General features: G+C 34.6%; 2 protein-coding genes across 7 annotated transcripts in view; both read left to right on the forward strand.

Moving 5' to 3' along the window:
* Window positions 1-2,915: 2,915 nt before the first annotated feature.
* Window positions 2,916-9,933, forward strand: LOC110380336 (ethanolamine-phosphate cytidylyltransferase). Of its 2 annotated transcripts, none has more exons than XM_021340288.3 (8): window positions 2,916-3,110; window positions 3,396-3,646; window positions 4,129-4,195; window positions 5,246-5,323; window positions 6,734-6,893; window positions 7,392-7,580; window positions 8,039-8,197; window positions 8,361-9,933. In XM_021340288.3, exons 1-8 carry the CDS (start codon window positions 3,058-3,060, stop codon window positions 8,541-8,543), a joined length of 1,140 nt encoding a protein of 379 aa, XP_021195963.2. In that variant the 5' UTR covers window positions 2,916-3,057; the 3' UTR covers window positions 8,544-9,933. The 2 variants fall into 2 exon arrangements, with proteins under 2 accessions (XP_021195963.2, XP_049706906.1); XM_049850949.2 differs by having other exon boundaries at window positions 6,737-6,893.
* Window positions 9,934-10,597: 664 nt separating this feature from the next.
* LOC110380340 (uncharacterized) overlaps window positions 10,598-16,026 on the forward strand; it is a 34,404-nt gene continuing 28,975 nt past the window's right edge. For 3 of the 5 annotated variants that reach the window (XM_049850930.2, XM_049850932.2, XM_049850931.2), the window contains exon 1: window positions 10,598-10,795. Coding sequence is in view for 1 of the 5 variants with exons in the window: in XM_021340291.3 (XP_021195966.3) it covers window positions 12,592-12,664 (73 nt within the window). In the remaining 4 variants the exon portion in view is untranslated. Of the gene's footprint in view, window positions 10,796-10,838; window positions 11,095-12,469; window positions 12,665-16,026 lie in introns of those variants that run through there. The other 2 variants (XM_049850934.2, XM_021340291.3) reach the window with 2 other exon arrangements.

The raw sequence follows: 16,026 nt of genomic DNA on the forward strand, positions 1-16,026 counted from the left end.
ACGGAGTAGTAGTTTGAAAGAAAGATTAGCCAGCGTTGATAAAATTAGCAATACAAATTGTTTAAAAAAAATAACGAGAAATATGACAACTGCAGCAAAAATATTCACAAACATGCAGTACACCCAAACTCACAAGAGAGCTCGTGGGCGGAGGTTTACTTTAAAGGAAAAAGTTTTGTCTCTCCATGTACAAAAAGAGTCCCAAGAGTTATACTCTTTTATATAAATACTTTACATTGCCCTCTATAAAATCATTAAAAGGCTTCTTGCGAAAATTGAAATAGAGTCGGGGCTAAATAAGTTTTATTCATAAAAATGAGAAAGACTGTGAAGGAATTAAGTCCAGAAGATCGCCTCTGCTGTCTTATTTTGACGAGATGTCAATATCGCCGCAGATCCATTACGACGGATCTAAGGATAAATTAAAGGGATTCGCTTGGCGTAGTAAAATTGCTGACCATGTTTTAGTTTACATGGTCAAAGGATTAAAGAAAAATTTAAACAGCCTGTTGCATACTTTTTACAAATTCTGTTAACAAAGCAGAATTAAAAGCCTTGACTATAAAAGTCATTAAATATGTTCAGGGTACAGGGCTTAATATTTTGTGCACAGTGTGCGACCAAAGCACAGTAAATGTCAGTGTAGTGAATGAAATTATTGAAGATAGTAGAATAAAATTCATAAAAGAAAATAAGGAATGGAGACATGATGTAATGGAAGTAGGGAAATCTAAAATTATCCCATTATTTGATGTCCCTCATTTATTGAAAGGGTAAGAAACAATTTACTTACGAAGGACTTAAAATATTTCGACTTCGAAGAAAAGGTTGAAAAGACGATAAAATGGGAATATTACCAGAAAATTTATGAAGCGGACAAATTACATGGTGAATTAAAAATATGTCAGAAACTAACTGATGAACATATTTATGTGGAGAAAATAAAAAAAATGAAGGTCAAACACGCAACCCAAATTTTTAGCCGCAGTGTTGCTACAGCTGCAGAACATTTATCTGCTAGGGGCGATTTATCTAATGAGTGCCGCCAAGTAATTACATTTACCAAAATGATGGACAATTTATTTGATTCCTTAAATTCAAGCTCATTTAATATGATACATGGAAAAATGTATAAATGTGGTGTTAGAAACAATTCTCCTCATCATGAATTATGGGAAAATGCCAAAAAGGTATTAAAATCAATAAAATTTATTAAAGTTAAAAAAGAAAAGGAAAATAAAATAAGATTAATTGAAACGAGTTCGGTACCTTCAATAAAAAATTTTATACGTACTATTGAGGGCATGCAACAGTTGTGGAAAATATTATCCCAAAAATATTTATTTGATACAATGATGACCAGAAACTTTAACCAGGACCCACTGGAAAATTTTTTTGGGAACATTAGAAGTTTTGGGGTGAGGAATACGGCACCCAACACAATTAGCTTTGAAGGTGCCTATAAATCACTTCTTTTAAATAATTATAACTCACCCCATTCACTTAACGCTAACTGTGAAAATGATGACAATGATTGTCTTCAGACATTGAGTTTCTTTTGAAGACAAACTTTTAGAAAACACTTCTAATGTTCCCAGTAATGAGGTTCTACCATTTCAGCAAGAAGAAAATGACGAAATTGAGGTGCCTTTTATAAATTTAAATTCTGAGCCTGCTGATGCTGGTCAGGCCAATTATGTATGTGGGTGGGTGCTGGCTAAATGTTTTAAAAAAGTTGCTAAATCATGCAGGCACTGCAAAACTGAACTAACTGGCGACAGTCAATTAAAATCAAATAGTTATATAAGGGCAAAAGAATATACAAAAGGAAAACATTGTCTGTTGTATCCCAATATAGTGGCGGAAAAAGTTTTAAAGACATACAAAATATTGTAGTAGAAATTTTGAAAAGAATGTGCCAAAAACTAAATTAAAAGAAAAGATAAAATGTTTTTAGACATATTTGTGGATTATCCTTTCACCTGCGATATCCACAAGATAGAATTAAGAAATGTTTTTGAAAACATTACAATAAATATTTTGGTATATAGTTGGTGCCGCTCAATTAATCGAATTTTATCAGGTAAAATCCAATATCGTGATGAGGATGATGAAACTAAACTTTCAGCACAAATTTATTACAATAAACATAAACATAAGTAAATATGATTTTTATTTAATTCCAGGTCGCCTACTAAGTACTTTCTAAATGTTCCTACATAACGTTGTTCTGTTGAGTTGTAGTAATCTGTGTTGTATTTCCATATTTCAATAAATAACTATTTTCTACATTCTGTGGCTATATTTTGTAAGTACGTACGTATGAACAAATTCCCTAGAATATCTATAGACGGTTATTCGTCATCTCGACACTAAACTCACCACGAATGTGTCGAGTTGGTGAAACTCAAAATTTGTACATTTATCATGTCGTCAACTCGCCACGTCAAGATTTTAATTCGTGTCCAGTTAGTGAAACTTAGATTTTATCACTTTTATGTTTTCGCCAAGTTTGGGAATCAACTTTTCGCGTTTCAAACGTTTGCAAAATGGACGTTCAGTGGCCGATGATGTTTGTGACACAATGTATCCAGTTGGCGAAAACATAAAAGTGATAAAATCTAAGTTTCACTAACTGGACACGAATGAAAATCTTGAGTGGCGAGTTGACGACATGATAAATGTACAAATTTCGAGTTTCACCAACTCGACACTTTAATGGTGAGTTTAGTCTGTCGAGATGACGAATAACCTGTAGACAATACTGATGTATACATGTGTGTGAAATGGGATGTACGCACACATAAACAATTTGTTTCGGCAGACGATACCAGATGGCGCTTCAAAAATCGTTTGAAGGTTGCAGAAAAAAATCGAAGTGGGTTCTCTATTCCCAATCTATTTACTATACTCTATGAGTTGTTTCGTGAACCTTTCGAGGGGCGGAGGCGCTGTGCGTTGAGCGAACTGTTTCGTTTTAATTCAATTACCAAAAAATATTACTATAAAAGTATTAGTTTTCTGTGTGTGATTTAAATAAAATCAGGCTCTATAAAGATGAGTGAAAATAACGAAAACAAAAAAGAAATTCGTGTGTGGTGCGATGGGTGGTGAGTAATATCGGGTTTTTATTTTTACTTCATGTCTTCGTGCTTGGATTATTGGAAACATTACACTTACTCGAATGCTCCTGTTGTTTTGCTCCAGTCACAAAGCATATCTTGCGAACAAGTCCCGCAATACTTTCATAAATATGAGCTACAGTACCTCGCTGGAATAATTATAAAACATCCGGCGCGAATGATTTCAGTTTGCACTCGCTGTGTACACATGGTTTTCTCTAAATAATTAGTCGGCGTATCAAAGTGGGGTGCTGATTTCTGTTTAATTTCCAGTTATGATATGGTGCATTTCGGGCACGCAAATTCGCTGAGGCAGGCTAAAGCTCTGGGCGATGTTCTGATTGTGGGAGTGCACACAGATGAAGAGATCTCGAAGCACAAGGGTCCCCCAGTGTTCACACAAGAGGAGCGCTACAAAATGGTGCGTGCCATCAAGTGGGTTGACCAGGTGGTGGAGGGTGCTCCCTATGTGACCACACTTGAGACTCTGGACAAGTATCAGTGTGATTTTTGTGTGCATGGAGGTAATCCTTTTTATAGTTTCATTAAATCACATTTTAAATATTATTTTCATTACTAATGTACTGTGTGAATAAATTATGAACATATAAAATATTTTATATAAAACACAATACTGTAGGTAAATAATAAATATTTACAGACTGCATTATAAACAGTTTTTTTGTAATCTTTTCAGGGCCAATTGTATTTCCTGCATTCTATAATATGACTGCAAAAAATATTAAATACTTGTTGTGTTCTGCTTTTTTTATGCTTCTGGGCATAAAAAACCCAGAGATCATATGATCAATGGTCACATTTTTTTAATCATTATTTATACTGAGACTAATTTTCAATATTTATGGCCTTTGGCCCCATTGGTGTAAATAATTCTACTTTAGCTTAAAGACCTCATTGAACAAAGTTATCAATTTTTTTTCTTTATTACTTAGGAATAAGTTATAGTGGATTAAATGATTTAACACTAAGCACATTTTATTTTCAGATGATATAACAGTGACTGCAGATGGAATAGATACGTATCACTTAGTGAAAAAAGCCGGCCGTTATAGGTAATTTTAAGTTCATAAAATACCTGCATGCAATAAAATTTTATAGCCCATTCATAATCTTGAAAATAAATTGGTATTTCACACTTTATAACGTTGTAGATTATGTATTGTTACTGGTCAATGTGAAACGCAGAATAAAACCTGCATTCTGAAATTACAAAATCATTGTTTTATCGTTAACTTTCACTTCAATTAAAATTAATTTGTTATGCATTTCGTGTAACAATAAAATACTGCTTTACTCTTGCTTAAAAACATAAATCAATTTTCTGCGATTATGCCCGAAACCTGAGTCAATTAATTCACATGAACAGCATACCCTCTGATGTCCATACAATTGTTTTTGTTTCCTCTGTTATTACTATATTGGGTTTTTATAATGAGATTATTACTTACAATGTAATATAAGTTATTCATTAATAAACCATTTTCCTTAGCCTTAAAAGATACCTTTCCCCATTAGCAACTGTATGCACTGCATATTATTATGATTAAATCATTACTAGCAAAAAATTTAGAATACCTATTTCAGGTTTTCTGAGGTTTATTACAATTTTATTTGTCGCTACTTCCACCCGCGATTTCACCCGCGTCCCGAGGAGACTACTTTCCGCTTATGGATAAAAATATAAAAGCTATATTACTGCCAAGTTTCATCAAAATCTGTTCAGCAGTTTTGCATCAAATATAGATACACAAAGATAAATATTATTAGGATGTAAGATATTTTTTAATAAGTACCTGCGTATGTAAATCTATAAATAGGAAGTAATTTATTGGCAAAAGCAATGTTTACGAATAAGATGGAAAATTTTATTTGTCTTTAAGTGCCTTAATAAATCTTCAAGGAGGTGAAATAATACACCCGGTCAAATCTGTTTTTATAATTGTGTTGATTTGGGAAGACCTACAAATTAGGTGTAATATATTAATCAGGATGAACCGTGAAGCCAGAATAATATTTTTAGGACTGGATTACAACCTGCTTAGCTATTTCAGTTTTTTTTTTTAAGAATGTTATGTTTTATTTGAATGTTTGTATGTTTTCAGGGAAGTGCAGAGGACGGCTGGCGTGTCTACCACAGACCTAGTTGGGCGCATGCTACTTCTTACGAGAGAACATTTCAAGTAAACATTCATGACATTCTTATAAAAATTAAGCATTGGAAAAATGATTCTTAACGCGTGCTATGACGCTTGACGTCGATATAATTTAAAATTCTGTTTGTCTTAGAGAATTGTTGGAAAAAATCAGTCACCTTTGATCTCATAATAATAATAATGCTTACGGTTCAATGAGTTTAATGTTATTTCAATGATTATCATTAATATTGTAAATTATGAAGTGAATATTAATTACATAACCATTACCTTGAGTTGGCGCTACTTAACATTATTAAAATACTTAACATGTTATGTTAATTATGATTCCGTTTTTAAGCCTGTCAAATAAATAGAGTTACAAGCAATTTCTGGTATTTACCCGTGAGGCGCCATTTGCGGTAGAAAAATAATGAATCGAGTACACACTCATAAAAAAAAAATGTAATCAGCTGATCTAAACCATTATGTTTTTACTAGCTGTTCCCTGCGATTTCAACCACTTCCCACTGCCGGTAAAAAGCCTATGTCTTTTCTCACGCTCTTGTCTATCTGACTTCAAAATTTCATGTTAATCGGTTTTGTAATTTTGGCGTGAAAACGCGACGGTCAGACATGCTTAAGAAAATGTGTATAAGCAAGGAAGTTCCCTTCTTTCTTAGTTAATTAGCTTTAAACATAAGTTATTGACTTACTATAATTGACACGACCCTGACCCTGATGAGGCTATAAAATAAGCGTTTTGCGGCCGGTTTTGAAAACCAGAAATTATGATTTAATAAATTAATTTTAAAATAAATACTTTGATTATGTAATGCTAGGAATTGAATAGGCAGTTATTCTCAAGGCTCCTCAAAATCTTCGCTTTTATTTTCTTTGAAACAATGATAGATGTTCTCATGAATATCTAGTATTCAACAAAAAATAAAGTCTATGTGATCCCGGAAATTCAAGCATTATATATTGGCGGTGGAATATTTATTTACTTACCCAAATGAAAGTGAAACGACATTACAATTATATTCATTTATAGTCTTACCGGAATTTTTCGTCTTAGAATTACTAGGGGTCTAATTAGAACATTATAAAAATCAGAATGTAAAGTCTTATTACAGGTTGTTTTTTCTCTAAGAATATTAGGGGTCTTATTAAGCCATTTTAAAAATGAGAGTGTAATAGCAGTTTACATGAAGTTTTCATATAAGAATCCTTTTCTATGGTCTTATTAGGACTTTGTAAAAATCTGAATGAAAAACCAATTCATTAAATCGACCCATTCTTCCTCTTCTTTCGTTTCTATGACATGTCATATATTGAGATTACACTATGTCAGCTCAATATGCTGTCACAGCGAGCTGCCACACAATCGAGTCACTGAAATCATAAATCACCTTATCATCTCATTCTCGTTTACACTTAAGGCCTATTGATTTCCAGGAGAGGTGACAAAGAGTACTCCGTAGCATTGGAGCACTCATCTAACCTGGGGACTGACTCAACGGCCCGGTCTCCTTACACTGGCTGCTCACAATTCTTGCCCACCACGCAGAAGATCATACAGTTCAGCAGTGGATTGTCGCCGAAACCCACCGATAAGGTTGGTACATTTTACCTATGATTTTTTTACCCTGGATATTTTTTTTTCGTCTTATAAACTAATATTACAAAGAGGAAAAATGGCTTCGTAACTAATTAACGGATTTGAAACAGTCTTTGTCTGGCTGACTGCTGGAAAGTCAAACAAAGTATGTCTGGGTGGCATAAAATTGTATTATCCAGATACATGGGGAAGTTCACGATACTAGTGAAACTGAGAAAAACAGCTAGGTAGTAATTGATATAAGCTCAAACACGAGACAGTTGCTATATTCTTTGAAGATTTCATCTTCTGATCAGTTCTAAATTGCAATTACTTTTAAGTGACGACAAAAATGAACGCGTTTTAAAGTTGCTATGTGGTTTGTGTCTGCAATATTCGAGAGTTGTTCTTGACTTCTCGAAGCTCCAAAAAAAACAATATCAGTTCAAAAATTATGTCTCGCAAATATCTTAGAAATCTACCATAATTTTACTAAATCTGAAGTAATTATTTCAGGTTGTTTACGTAGCTGGCGCCTTCGATCTCTTCCACGTTGGCCACCTGGACTTCTTAGAGGCTGCACATGCACAAGGCGACTTCCTCATTGTAGGCCTGCATACTGATCTCGAAGTGAACCGCTACAAGGGGTCTAACTACCCAATCATGAACTTACATGAACGGGTGCTGTCAGTACTTGCCTGTAAGGTAAATAAAGCTTTATCTACTATACTAATAGAATAAAGAGGAAACATTTTCTTTTTGTTTGCTCCAAAACTATTGAACCGATTATAAATGAAAGACGAAGAATGCTTTCACTGTTTGAAATCTACACTATTCTCGAATTACATGAGCTACATGTAGCACCCGGGATGCATTTTTCGTAGGAGGGGCAGGTTATTTTTCGTAGGATAACACCACAGTCCCACAAAGAAGGTTAATGTTATTTGCGATGCTCCATTTTGATAAGCACTATCTAGTAAAAACAAGGCCATGTCCCAAAAAATATGAGAAAAACTGTCTGTAACAGAACTTTGTTTTTATTTACCCTGGATTACAGGTTGTATGCATCAATTTTGCTGGACAGAAGATTACCCATATATGTAATCAACAATTTCATATTTTCCTTTGAGCCTGAAAGCAATTAAATTGAATTTTTATTTCAGTATGTTCATGAAGTTGTGATCGGAGCACCGTACAGCGTGACAGCTGATCTCATGGACCACTTCCGCGTGAAGGTGGTGTGTCACGGACTGACCACGATAGCGACTGATTCAGATGGCTCCGATCCTTACAAAGTGCCTAAACAGCGCGGCTGCTTTAAGGTAAGAAGAATAAATTCCAATGTTGCATACGTTTATGCTCTCGAAAATGATGTTTACTTTTTGCACAGTTATTTTATTCAAGTATGGATTGAAGAACTATGGCTGTGCAAAATCAGACTATCGGTCGTAATTTTATACAATTTTAAAACTATGTTTTTTTTAGATAATAAATTCTGGCAACACCATGACAACAGAAGACATCGTGCAACGAATAATACGCCATCGTCTTGAATTTGAGGTCCGCAACACACGGAAAGAGCAAAAAGAGCTGGCCATATCGAAAGCTTTGAAAAAAGATCAGCATGTTAAACAAAACGGCAATTGTGAAATTGCCAACACTAGCTAAAGATGAGAGCTGTGAAGTTTACTCTATTTACCAAATATATTTGTGTTAGTTTGTGCTATTTAGGTGTAGATTCGAGAATAAACCAGTTCACTATTGTTAGTGCGAAGTCCCCACTGTCTCAAAGGACAATCATTGTTGATGACATTTAGTTCATCTATTTAGGAAATATTTTTCTCTGGTTCCGCAGTAGGACCGATTAGGAATTATAATTTAATAATTTATTTCCATATTCGATTTGATGTGATGATTCTAATATTTTATTTATTCTGTATTGCTTATTCTTCAAATACTTATAATCAATTGAAACATGATTTTTTTCACTAACTCTATTAAACAATTTATTTTTAGCCATTATTACTCTGTAAATACTTTTTATGGGTCAGTTAATAGTTTTAATGAAATTCCAGTGTTTGCCCGCCTATTAATTACAACATACTTATACTATAATGAATTAGTTTTTAAAATAGGTTGTATCAAACATAGCAAATATTTGATTGTATTTATGTTTTCGCCGAGTTAATTTTAAAATAAATTATTATTTGCTACAGCAAAGGCTAGCACATCAGATGCTGTTAATTACAATTATTTCTAAGTTGCAGTGAACTAATATCAAACGTTAACTTAAATTCGATGTTTCGGTAGTCGAGCATGAATTACATATTAATTATCAATTATAATAGTTAGGTATAAAATTGTAATCTTGGACTCATATTTCCATACAGCTTGGCAAACATAGTTGAGGAATTGAATTTTCTGTCTGAAAAAATATTTTATGTAGAAATGTTCCTGCAAAGGTTTAGAAAAGGCTTATTATTTTAGTAATATTAAAAAAACAACAGGTTATTTTATTACAATCTTTGGAAGAAAATACATACGTAGTACAGTAAGGTTAGCAAAATAATAAAATAGCCCGTAAAATTACTGTCGTTTTGCCTAGTTGTAAATTAATTGCATTTGTTTATGGTCCAACTGTCTTTAAATGTAAATCGATTTTAATATTTATTACGAAATATTACAATGCGCAGTATACAGTCGGTACATTTATTATGATTTATTTATTAATGTTATGAATCAATATTGTGGCATCGTTCAGAGGTGTATTTACAATTTATTGTTATTTCCTAAGTTAGAAAATTAATTATAATTTGACGTTATGTACAAATTGTTTTTGTTGATATGTTTTATTTCTGTTACGAAATCTAATCTAATTTACGTCATTAGACGCGAGTTTTAATAGCTCTCTTAATGTTTTTTTTTTTTGAGAATACAAGGTTAAATGAAATTGGCGCAATAATTAAGTAGACTTAAATCTACAATCTGTATCGATAATAAATAATGTTTACGAGAATAAAACACGTTCTATTTCAATAAAGTTGTATGAAGATAAAAAGTTATCTTTTTTTGTTTTGCCTTTTTTAACTAACACAGACGTGTACCTACACCACCCGATGACTATTATGAATTCTGGGCCCTTTCACAAGAGAGGATATCGTGGTGCTGCAGGAAACCTGTCCCTTGCTCTCAGGTGTCATTAGCACTTGTATCATTTTGCAGTTCTGAGTTTGTGCCGTGCGAACCGAACATTGCCGCGCGGAAAATTCGTCAGTGCGAAACAGATTATGCAGCTGAAAATACTCAGATGCTGCGGATGCTGATGTCGGAAATTATATTTAAGAAAAAGTGTACAACAAATTAAATAAATAAATAAAATTGGTTAAGTATTTCACATTTTTTAATTAGTGACTGATACTTGAACAAGTGGTTTCCCCACAATCAATTTTTTTTACTTTAATCACTAGCAAAACAAACAAACAGAAAGTTCAAAGTTTGAAACAGCTGTTATGTTTCCGTGATCAAACTAAAAATAAAAAGTAACTTTGGGAAAGTTATCATGATTAGAATCACTTGTTCCAGTACTGGTCACTAATATGATTACCAGTCATCCTACTGTAAACACATCGTTAATGAAAAAATAGGTCTGTGTTTAATCTTTGGGGTCGTGTGAATGGAGCTTAAGTGCGAAAAGACCGGTATCCATTTCATAAATTATTTTTCACAAGACACTACGAGTGGCAACATTCTTCAAAAATTCAAAATGGCAGGAACAAGTAGTAGATATTTATTTCTATGTTTGTGAAATAATAAATCATAGTGACGTGGTGTAACGGAATTAAAGTGATTTTGGACTGAATACTATTAGAACATTTTAGGTCTGGGATTTTATTGAATACAGCAATAATTTCAAACACAAGGTAAGTTTTTTGCGTAGCCGCCCACAGTTGTATTCATCTGTTTCGTTTTAGTCTATTTCTAGTTATTATTGCGGTGTCACGTTGTATTATCTGCTTTTTATTAGTAATGCCCATTATAAACATTTCTTTTGTTGTTGATAAATGTCACATTAGCCCAAGGATAGTCGTGATATCACATTGCAAACAGTTCCAATTGTAACATAGATTTTTGTTCGGTAACCAGACACTACGCATTTGTAAGTTATTATTAACTTGTGGTTCCATCAGTTGTTACCAGGAATAAAGGATTGTGTTTGGAGGTAAAGAAAATTAAATATTATCCACCTGTTGAATGGAATAGTTCGTCATTACTCATGTGTTACATGAAGGTACCTACTTACGCCGGTTTAATTTCGGTCCCAAAAGACTAATTGGAAATAAGATAGTATCAAAATCACATACATACTCTCACACGTTGTATAATTTTCAAGACTACTTTGGAACAAAACAAATGTGGCCTAAAGTTGCTTCAAAACAAGGTCAAGATCACAATGTAAAAGTAAACAGTATACGTTTTTACCCGACTGCGCGAGAAGGAGAGTTATGTCAAAAAGTATATCACGACTACATGAAAGGCATGCTGTTTTATGCAATTATATTTCTCAGGCTTGTTCTACACAGTGGTTAGTAACCTGCTTAAAACACTAGTAATTGTAGATTTTTAGAGCCTGTAATTTATTTGTAGTGCAATGGAAAATAGCCTTTCTTTGTTTATGTATAATTCAGATTGCACTTGACCTCTATACTATACAGAAAGAAACTACGAAACTCTTAAATAGCAAGGAATCTCGGTTACACCTTCATCTATGTTTTTTTAAGCACATGTTTGTTCCCTATACTTCATTTGGTTACTTATACGGAAATTATTCACTTTTACCTTATATGTATAGAAATTGCAATTTTTATATAATTTATTAATTTTTTCCTGAAGAAATGAGGATGTTTAAATTACTCATAATGCTGTAGATTGTCACCCCATATTCAATAAATGCTACTTTCCTTATTAATCATGATAAATTGAGTGTACCTAGTTAGAATGCTTGTATCGCGACAAATGCAGATGCAGATATTTGGAGCATCGGATACCAAGATTGCCCATGATACTATTCTCTGCCATCATTCTCAGTACTAAGTAAATTCATATTTTTTTGATGCTATTTAACATTTGGGGTAAAAAACCTTTCAGCTTCCTCAATCTAAATAATTTATTTGAAGATTGACCAAACTATGTGATTTTGTATGGCGGGATGTGAGAGCTGACAGAATATTTATAATTTTCTTAGCATTATGGGAAAAATCTGAGCTTCATATTGCACCACTCATAATTTAATAGTTTATACATAAATATAATAAAATTTAAGAAAAAAATAACCTAGCCCATCAAACTTGCAGAAAAGCCTTCATGTTTTCCTACGTCTGTATGTCTGGAAAATTTTGAAAAACCATTTTTATCTGAAAAGGACGAATTATCGATAAAAGAAATGCAGCAGGACTCTTAGAAGTGCGCGTAGGCTTAGGCGGGATTCGCCGCACAGCCTGTGATGCGCAGGCGCCGCTCGCCTCGGGCAGTTCGAGCCATGAGTCACAGCCGCCCAAAATAACTTGGGAATGGGCGCCGCCTACCGCCCGGGGCGGGCGGCTTGGTTGAGCTCAGTGGCAGCTGCGACGCCGCCGCATCTAGAGAGCGGTCGAGGTGGAGCGCGCGAGCCTCGTATTGACAGACGGGTGGTGGCGGCGCCGGCGCGGGATGCGCCGCCATGCCGGTACGACACCGCGAACTCGGCGACGAGCTCGCACCCCCGGAGCCCAAGCGCTGCAGGCACTGCGACGGTACGATCACATACATTGCTTTGCAGCGCAGGCCTTTCGCAAAAACATTACACTTATCTAACACTCGGTGTCTTAACCAACCCCTTAACTAATAACACGTTATCAGCTTGAGTTCGAGAACTATCAAGAACTATTGGTAATACTTGACATTTCGGAGAAAATGGCTATCTATCTTGAACGCAAGTTCTGCTTTTCTGCAAGATTACTTATCCACTGATTTGAAATTGAAGGATTAAAGTACATAAAACCGCGTGAAGTGTTGTGTTTTCTGCCATCAAATAAAACATTAACAATTCTTTTAATAATAATCGGTGTCTATATTATGTGTCGATTAAGTTTGAAGTCATCATTTCTAATTTGAACAGAGCATTTTACCAAAGTTCGTAATGAGATAATAAATACATAGTTAAGAACTATTTTCGATTACAAATTGATAAAATAGCGGTCATCATTCCCCTGCACAGTCGGATACTTGGTCCTGACAGCGAAACAGATGAAAATTATTTAACTTCTTTCTTACTGGCTAATAACTCATATCCGAATTATATATAGTAAGCATCGACTTTATGAGATAATTGGATCGTTATCACTTGCCGTCGGCAAGGTGTGATAACGCTTTATAGGTCTTTCTGCTACTTGGCGTGTTCTTATTCATGAAAGGATAGAAACAATGCAATTAAGAAAACCATTACTTCATATTTAACTGGAATAAATCGTTAAGATAATGTTTTATGTATTTTTACTCGGTCCGTCCCGCTGTTGAATCTCAGTCTGTACATACCATAATCATTGTTTACATTGAAGCGCATTATAACATGTGCTAAAAGAAATTATGAAATGAAATGCAAATTCGGTTAATGGTTGCGCTGCAGGAAAATTATCTTTAGCCCGCCCTTAGTCACTGGAGTAAGTAATATGTGTCACGCAGTCGGGAATGGAAAGAGCTTATAAATAGGTGTTCAGACTCCACTACGAGTGGGCCACATTCCCCACCTTATGTAACAGAAAGCTCGTAAACAAATGCGTATTCTGACTTACCTTCACATGTTGCGAATTGCTCGTACGCTCTTATTTTGTTGTAGGGTTTGCTAATCGCAGACGTATCGTCGTTGCACACTGTAAACGCATTTTAATTTTGCGTTCAAGTTGCCGTTTTATAATGTCGATGACCCTTACCGAGTATGATTCACACATCTTTGTGTTTTCCTTATTCAACAGAAATATAATTTTAATTACTGTTATCAAGTTTGTTGCAGCAGTTAAGTCAGAATTGATTGACTGGCAGTTGTTAATTCAAGCTATACTGCAAGGGTGTGTTGTGACTGAGCCGGTGTTGTGACAGGTGCTGCGTCACTCAACGACGGGATCTGGCGAGACTTGCACGTCGATTAATTAGTATTGCCTGTCGAGACCACAGCCGCAGACCGCAACCGCTCGAATGAAATCATCGGTCATCATTACGAATCTCGCCAAAATACATAGCTGCACATTCTGGCCAAATTATCTTATTAATTGGGAACAGTTATGAGCTGTTAAAACTGTGTCTGGAAATTCTTATAGCAGCAGTACAGCTTAGATAATTTTAAGAGTAATTTTGAATTAAACACTGCTAATGAATGCAAATGCTGCACATGCAAAGACTTACGCTTTTGGAAACCCAAAGTGAAGAAAGTACACAAGTTCGGCTGTACTTCTAAATAACATTGTGTTTATTTTCCACGTTTATCAGAAGAGTAGAATCATTCATAACTATCGTTGCTCACGTAGTACTATGAGGCTAGTAGCCTTTGCCAAGCTGTCACTTCTCTCTCGCGGCTTTACGATCAAACTGGCTCGGTATTCTGTCTGCTCTCGCTTTATTAATTGTGATTTTAATAAGGAGGAAATACTCTCTTAAACCGTTTCTAATTACCCACATAGATCATAATCATCATCAAAAATGAAAATGTCAATAGAAACTCGTGTTTAAGAAGTAGTAGCATTATCTTCACTGTTCTGCCCACCTCCACTGTAGAGCATGTACTATTTATTATTTCTATTCATTCGAAACTAGAACACTAGTTAGTATTATGTCATGCAAATTATTACGAACATTTGTCATTGGGTAAAATTCGGATTAGTTATTTGCCATGTTGATCACATGGTCTAGCTAGAAAAGTCCCTGAAGATGGTTGCTGTGATGCTCAACTGTCGTATCTGCGTACCTACTGCATATCACTTGTCAAGGCACATCCAGATATTATAACTTAAAAAGGAAGACCAGAGATTGTCGCAACAATCAGGAAGTTTTAAGGTCTGGAATTTAGCATTCCTCTCATTCCATGTAATACTTATTAGGCGTAAGGATAACAGTTGTGTAAACTTGTAACTTGCAGTAATAGACAGACGGGCTGGCATCTTGGCAGCCTGTTACTACATACTGCTACCGCACTCATGCCAAACTGAGCTTTGTGTATTTCACTAATTGGGACTAGACATCTGGTAAATTCGTCGTGGATCTTATCATCATAGTTGTGATGAAACGTTTTTAATGTTGACTACTACTTTCTGGAATGATGCACATATGTATTTCTAAAAGATGATTTAAGTTGGGGATTCTCCACACAAAAACATCATGGATCCATGAACATTAATATATCTTGAGAATGAACTCTCATTTTTTAAAGGCAATGAGGTGATTAGGACTGTCATAAGACGTTTAGTTAATCCTTCTGATGTGAAAATAACTAATTCACAGCAGTTCATTAAATCAACAGTTTGAAGATCCTATAGATAGAATCATTTAAACAATCTTAGCCTTTGTATCCAGAATTAAATTCTAAGAAGTTTCTTTAAATCCATGCGTGATGCATGCATTCTGATTTTTGTTTATTTCCGAGGCTAACCTATATACGTTCTCGTTAGAAGGTTCACGAAAATAGTTATATTTCGTCAACACATGATCATCCATTTAGGAATTTTATTTTGCGTCATTCGCAGTGCATATACGTATAAGTAAAATGATAGGGGATGAGTATGAATTTCTGTCTACAGTTTAGCATTGATTGTTGAAACGTCAGGAAAGCGTAATCGGTGCTCGTCATCGTAGAGGACAAAGTAATATTGATTGACAGCTGTCATCTCTGATGTTTAAAGTGTTTAGCGATGCTTTGATGTTGCTTTTTCTTATAAAAAAGCTAAAAGTTGTTAGAGTGCATTGAAAAATTTCGAAATCAGTGAGTAAATATTATCTTCACAGCTTTCGTTTTGTGCCAATTTCTTTAATCGATGTTTTTCCTCATTAGAGATTCTTTCACAATGAAAATGCTATTGCATGCTGTGCTAAGTAAAATGTTGTACCGATAGTATGAGTGCTGAGTCCA

This window comes from Helicoverpa armigera, chromosome 11, assembly GCF_030705265.1.
Source record: "Helicoverpa armigera isolate CAAS_96S chromosome 11, ASM3070526v1, whole genome shotgun sequence".
In the NCBI taxonomy this organism is placed as follows: Eukaryota; Metazoa; Arthropoda; class Insecta; order Lepidoptera; family Noctuidae; genus Helicoverpa; species Helicoverpa armigera.

Coding starts and splice junctions, on each gene's coding strand:
- LOC110380336 (XM_021340288.3), top strand. CDS start 3,058: ATGAGTGAAAATAACGAAAACAAAAAAGAAATTCGTGTGTGGTGCGAT. Junction 3,111..3,395: donor CGTGTGTGGTGCGATGGGTG/GTGAGTAATATC, acceptor TTTAATTTCCAG/TTATGATATGGTGCATTTCG. Junction 5,324..6,733: donor CTTACGAGAGAACATTTCAA/GTAAACATTCAT, acceptor ATTGATTTCCAG/GAGAGGTGACAAAGAGTACT.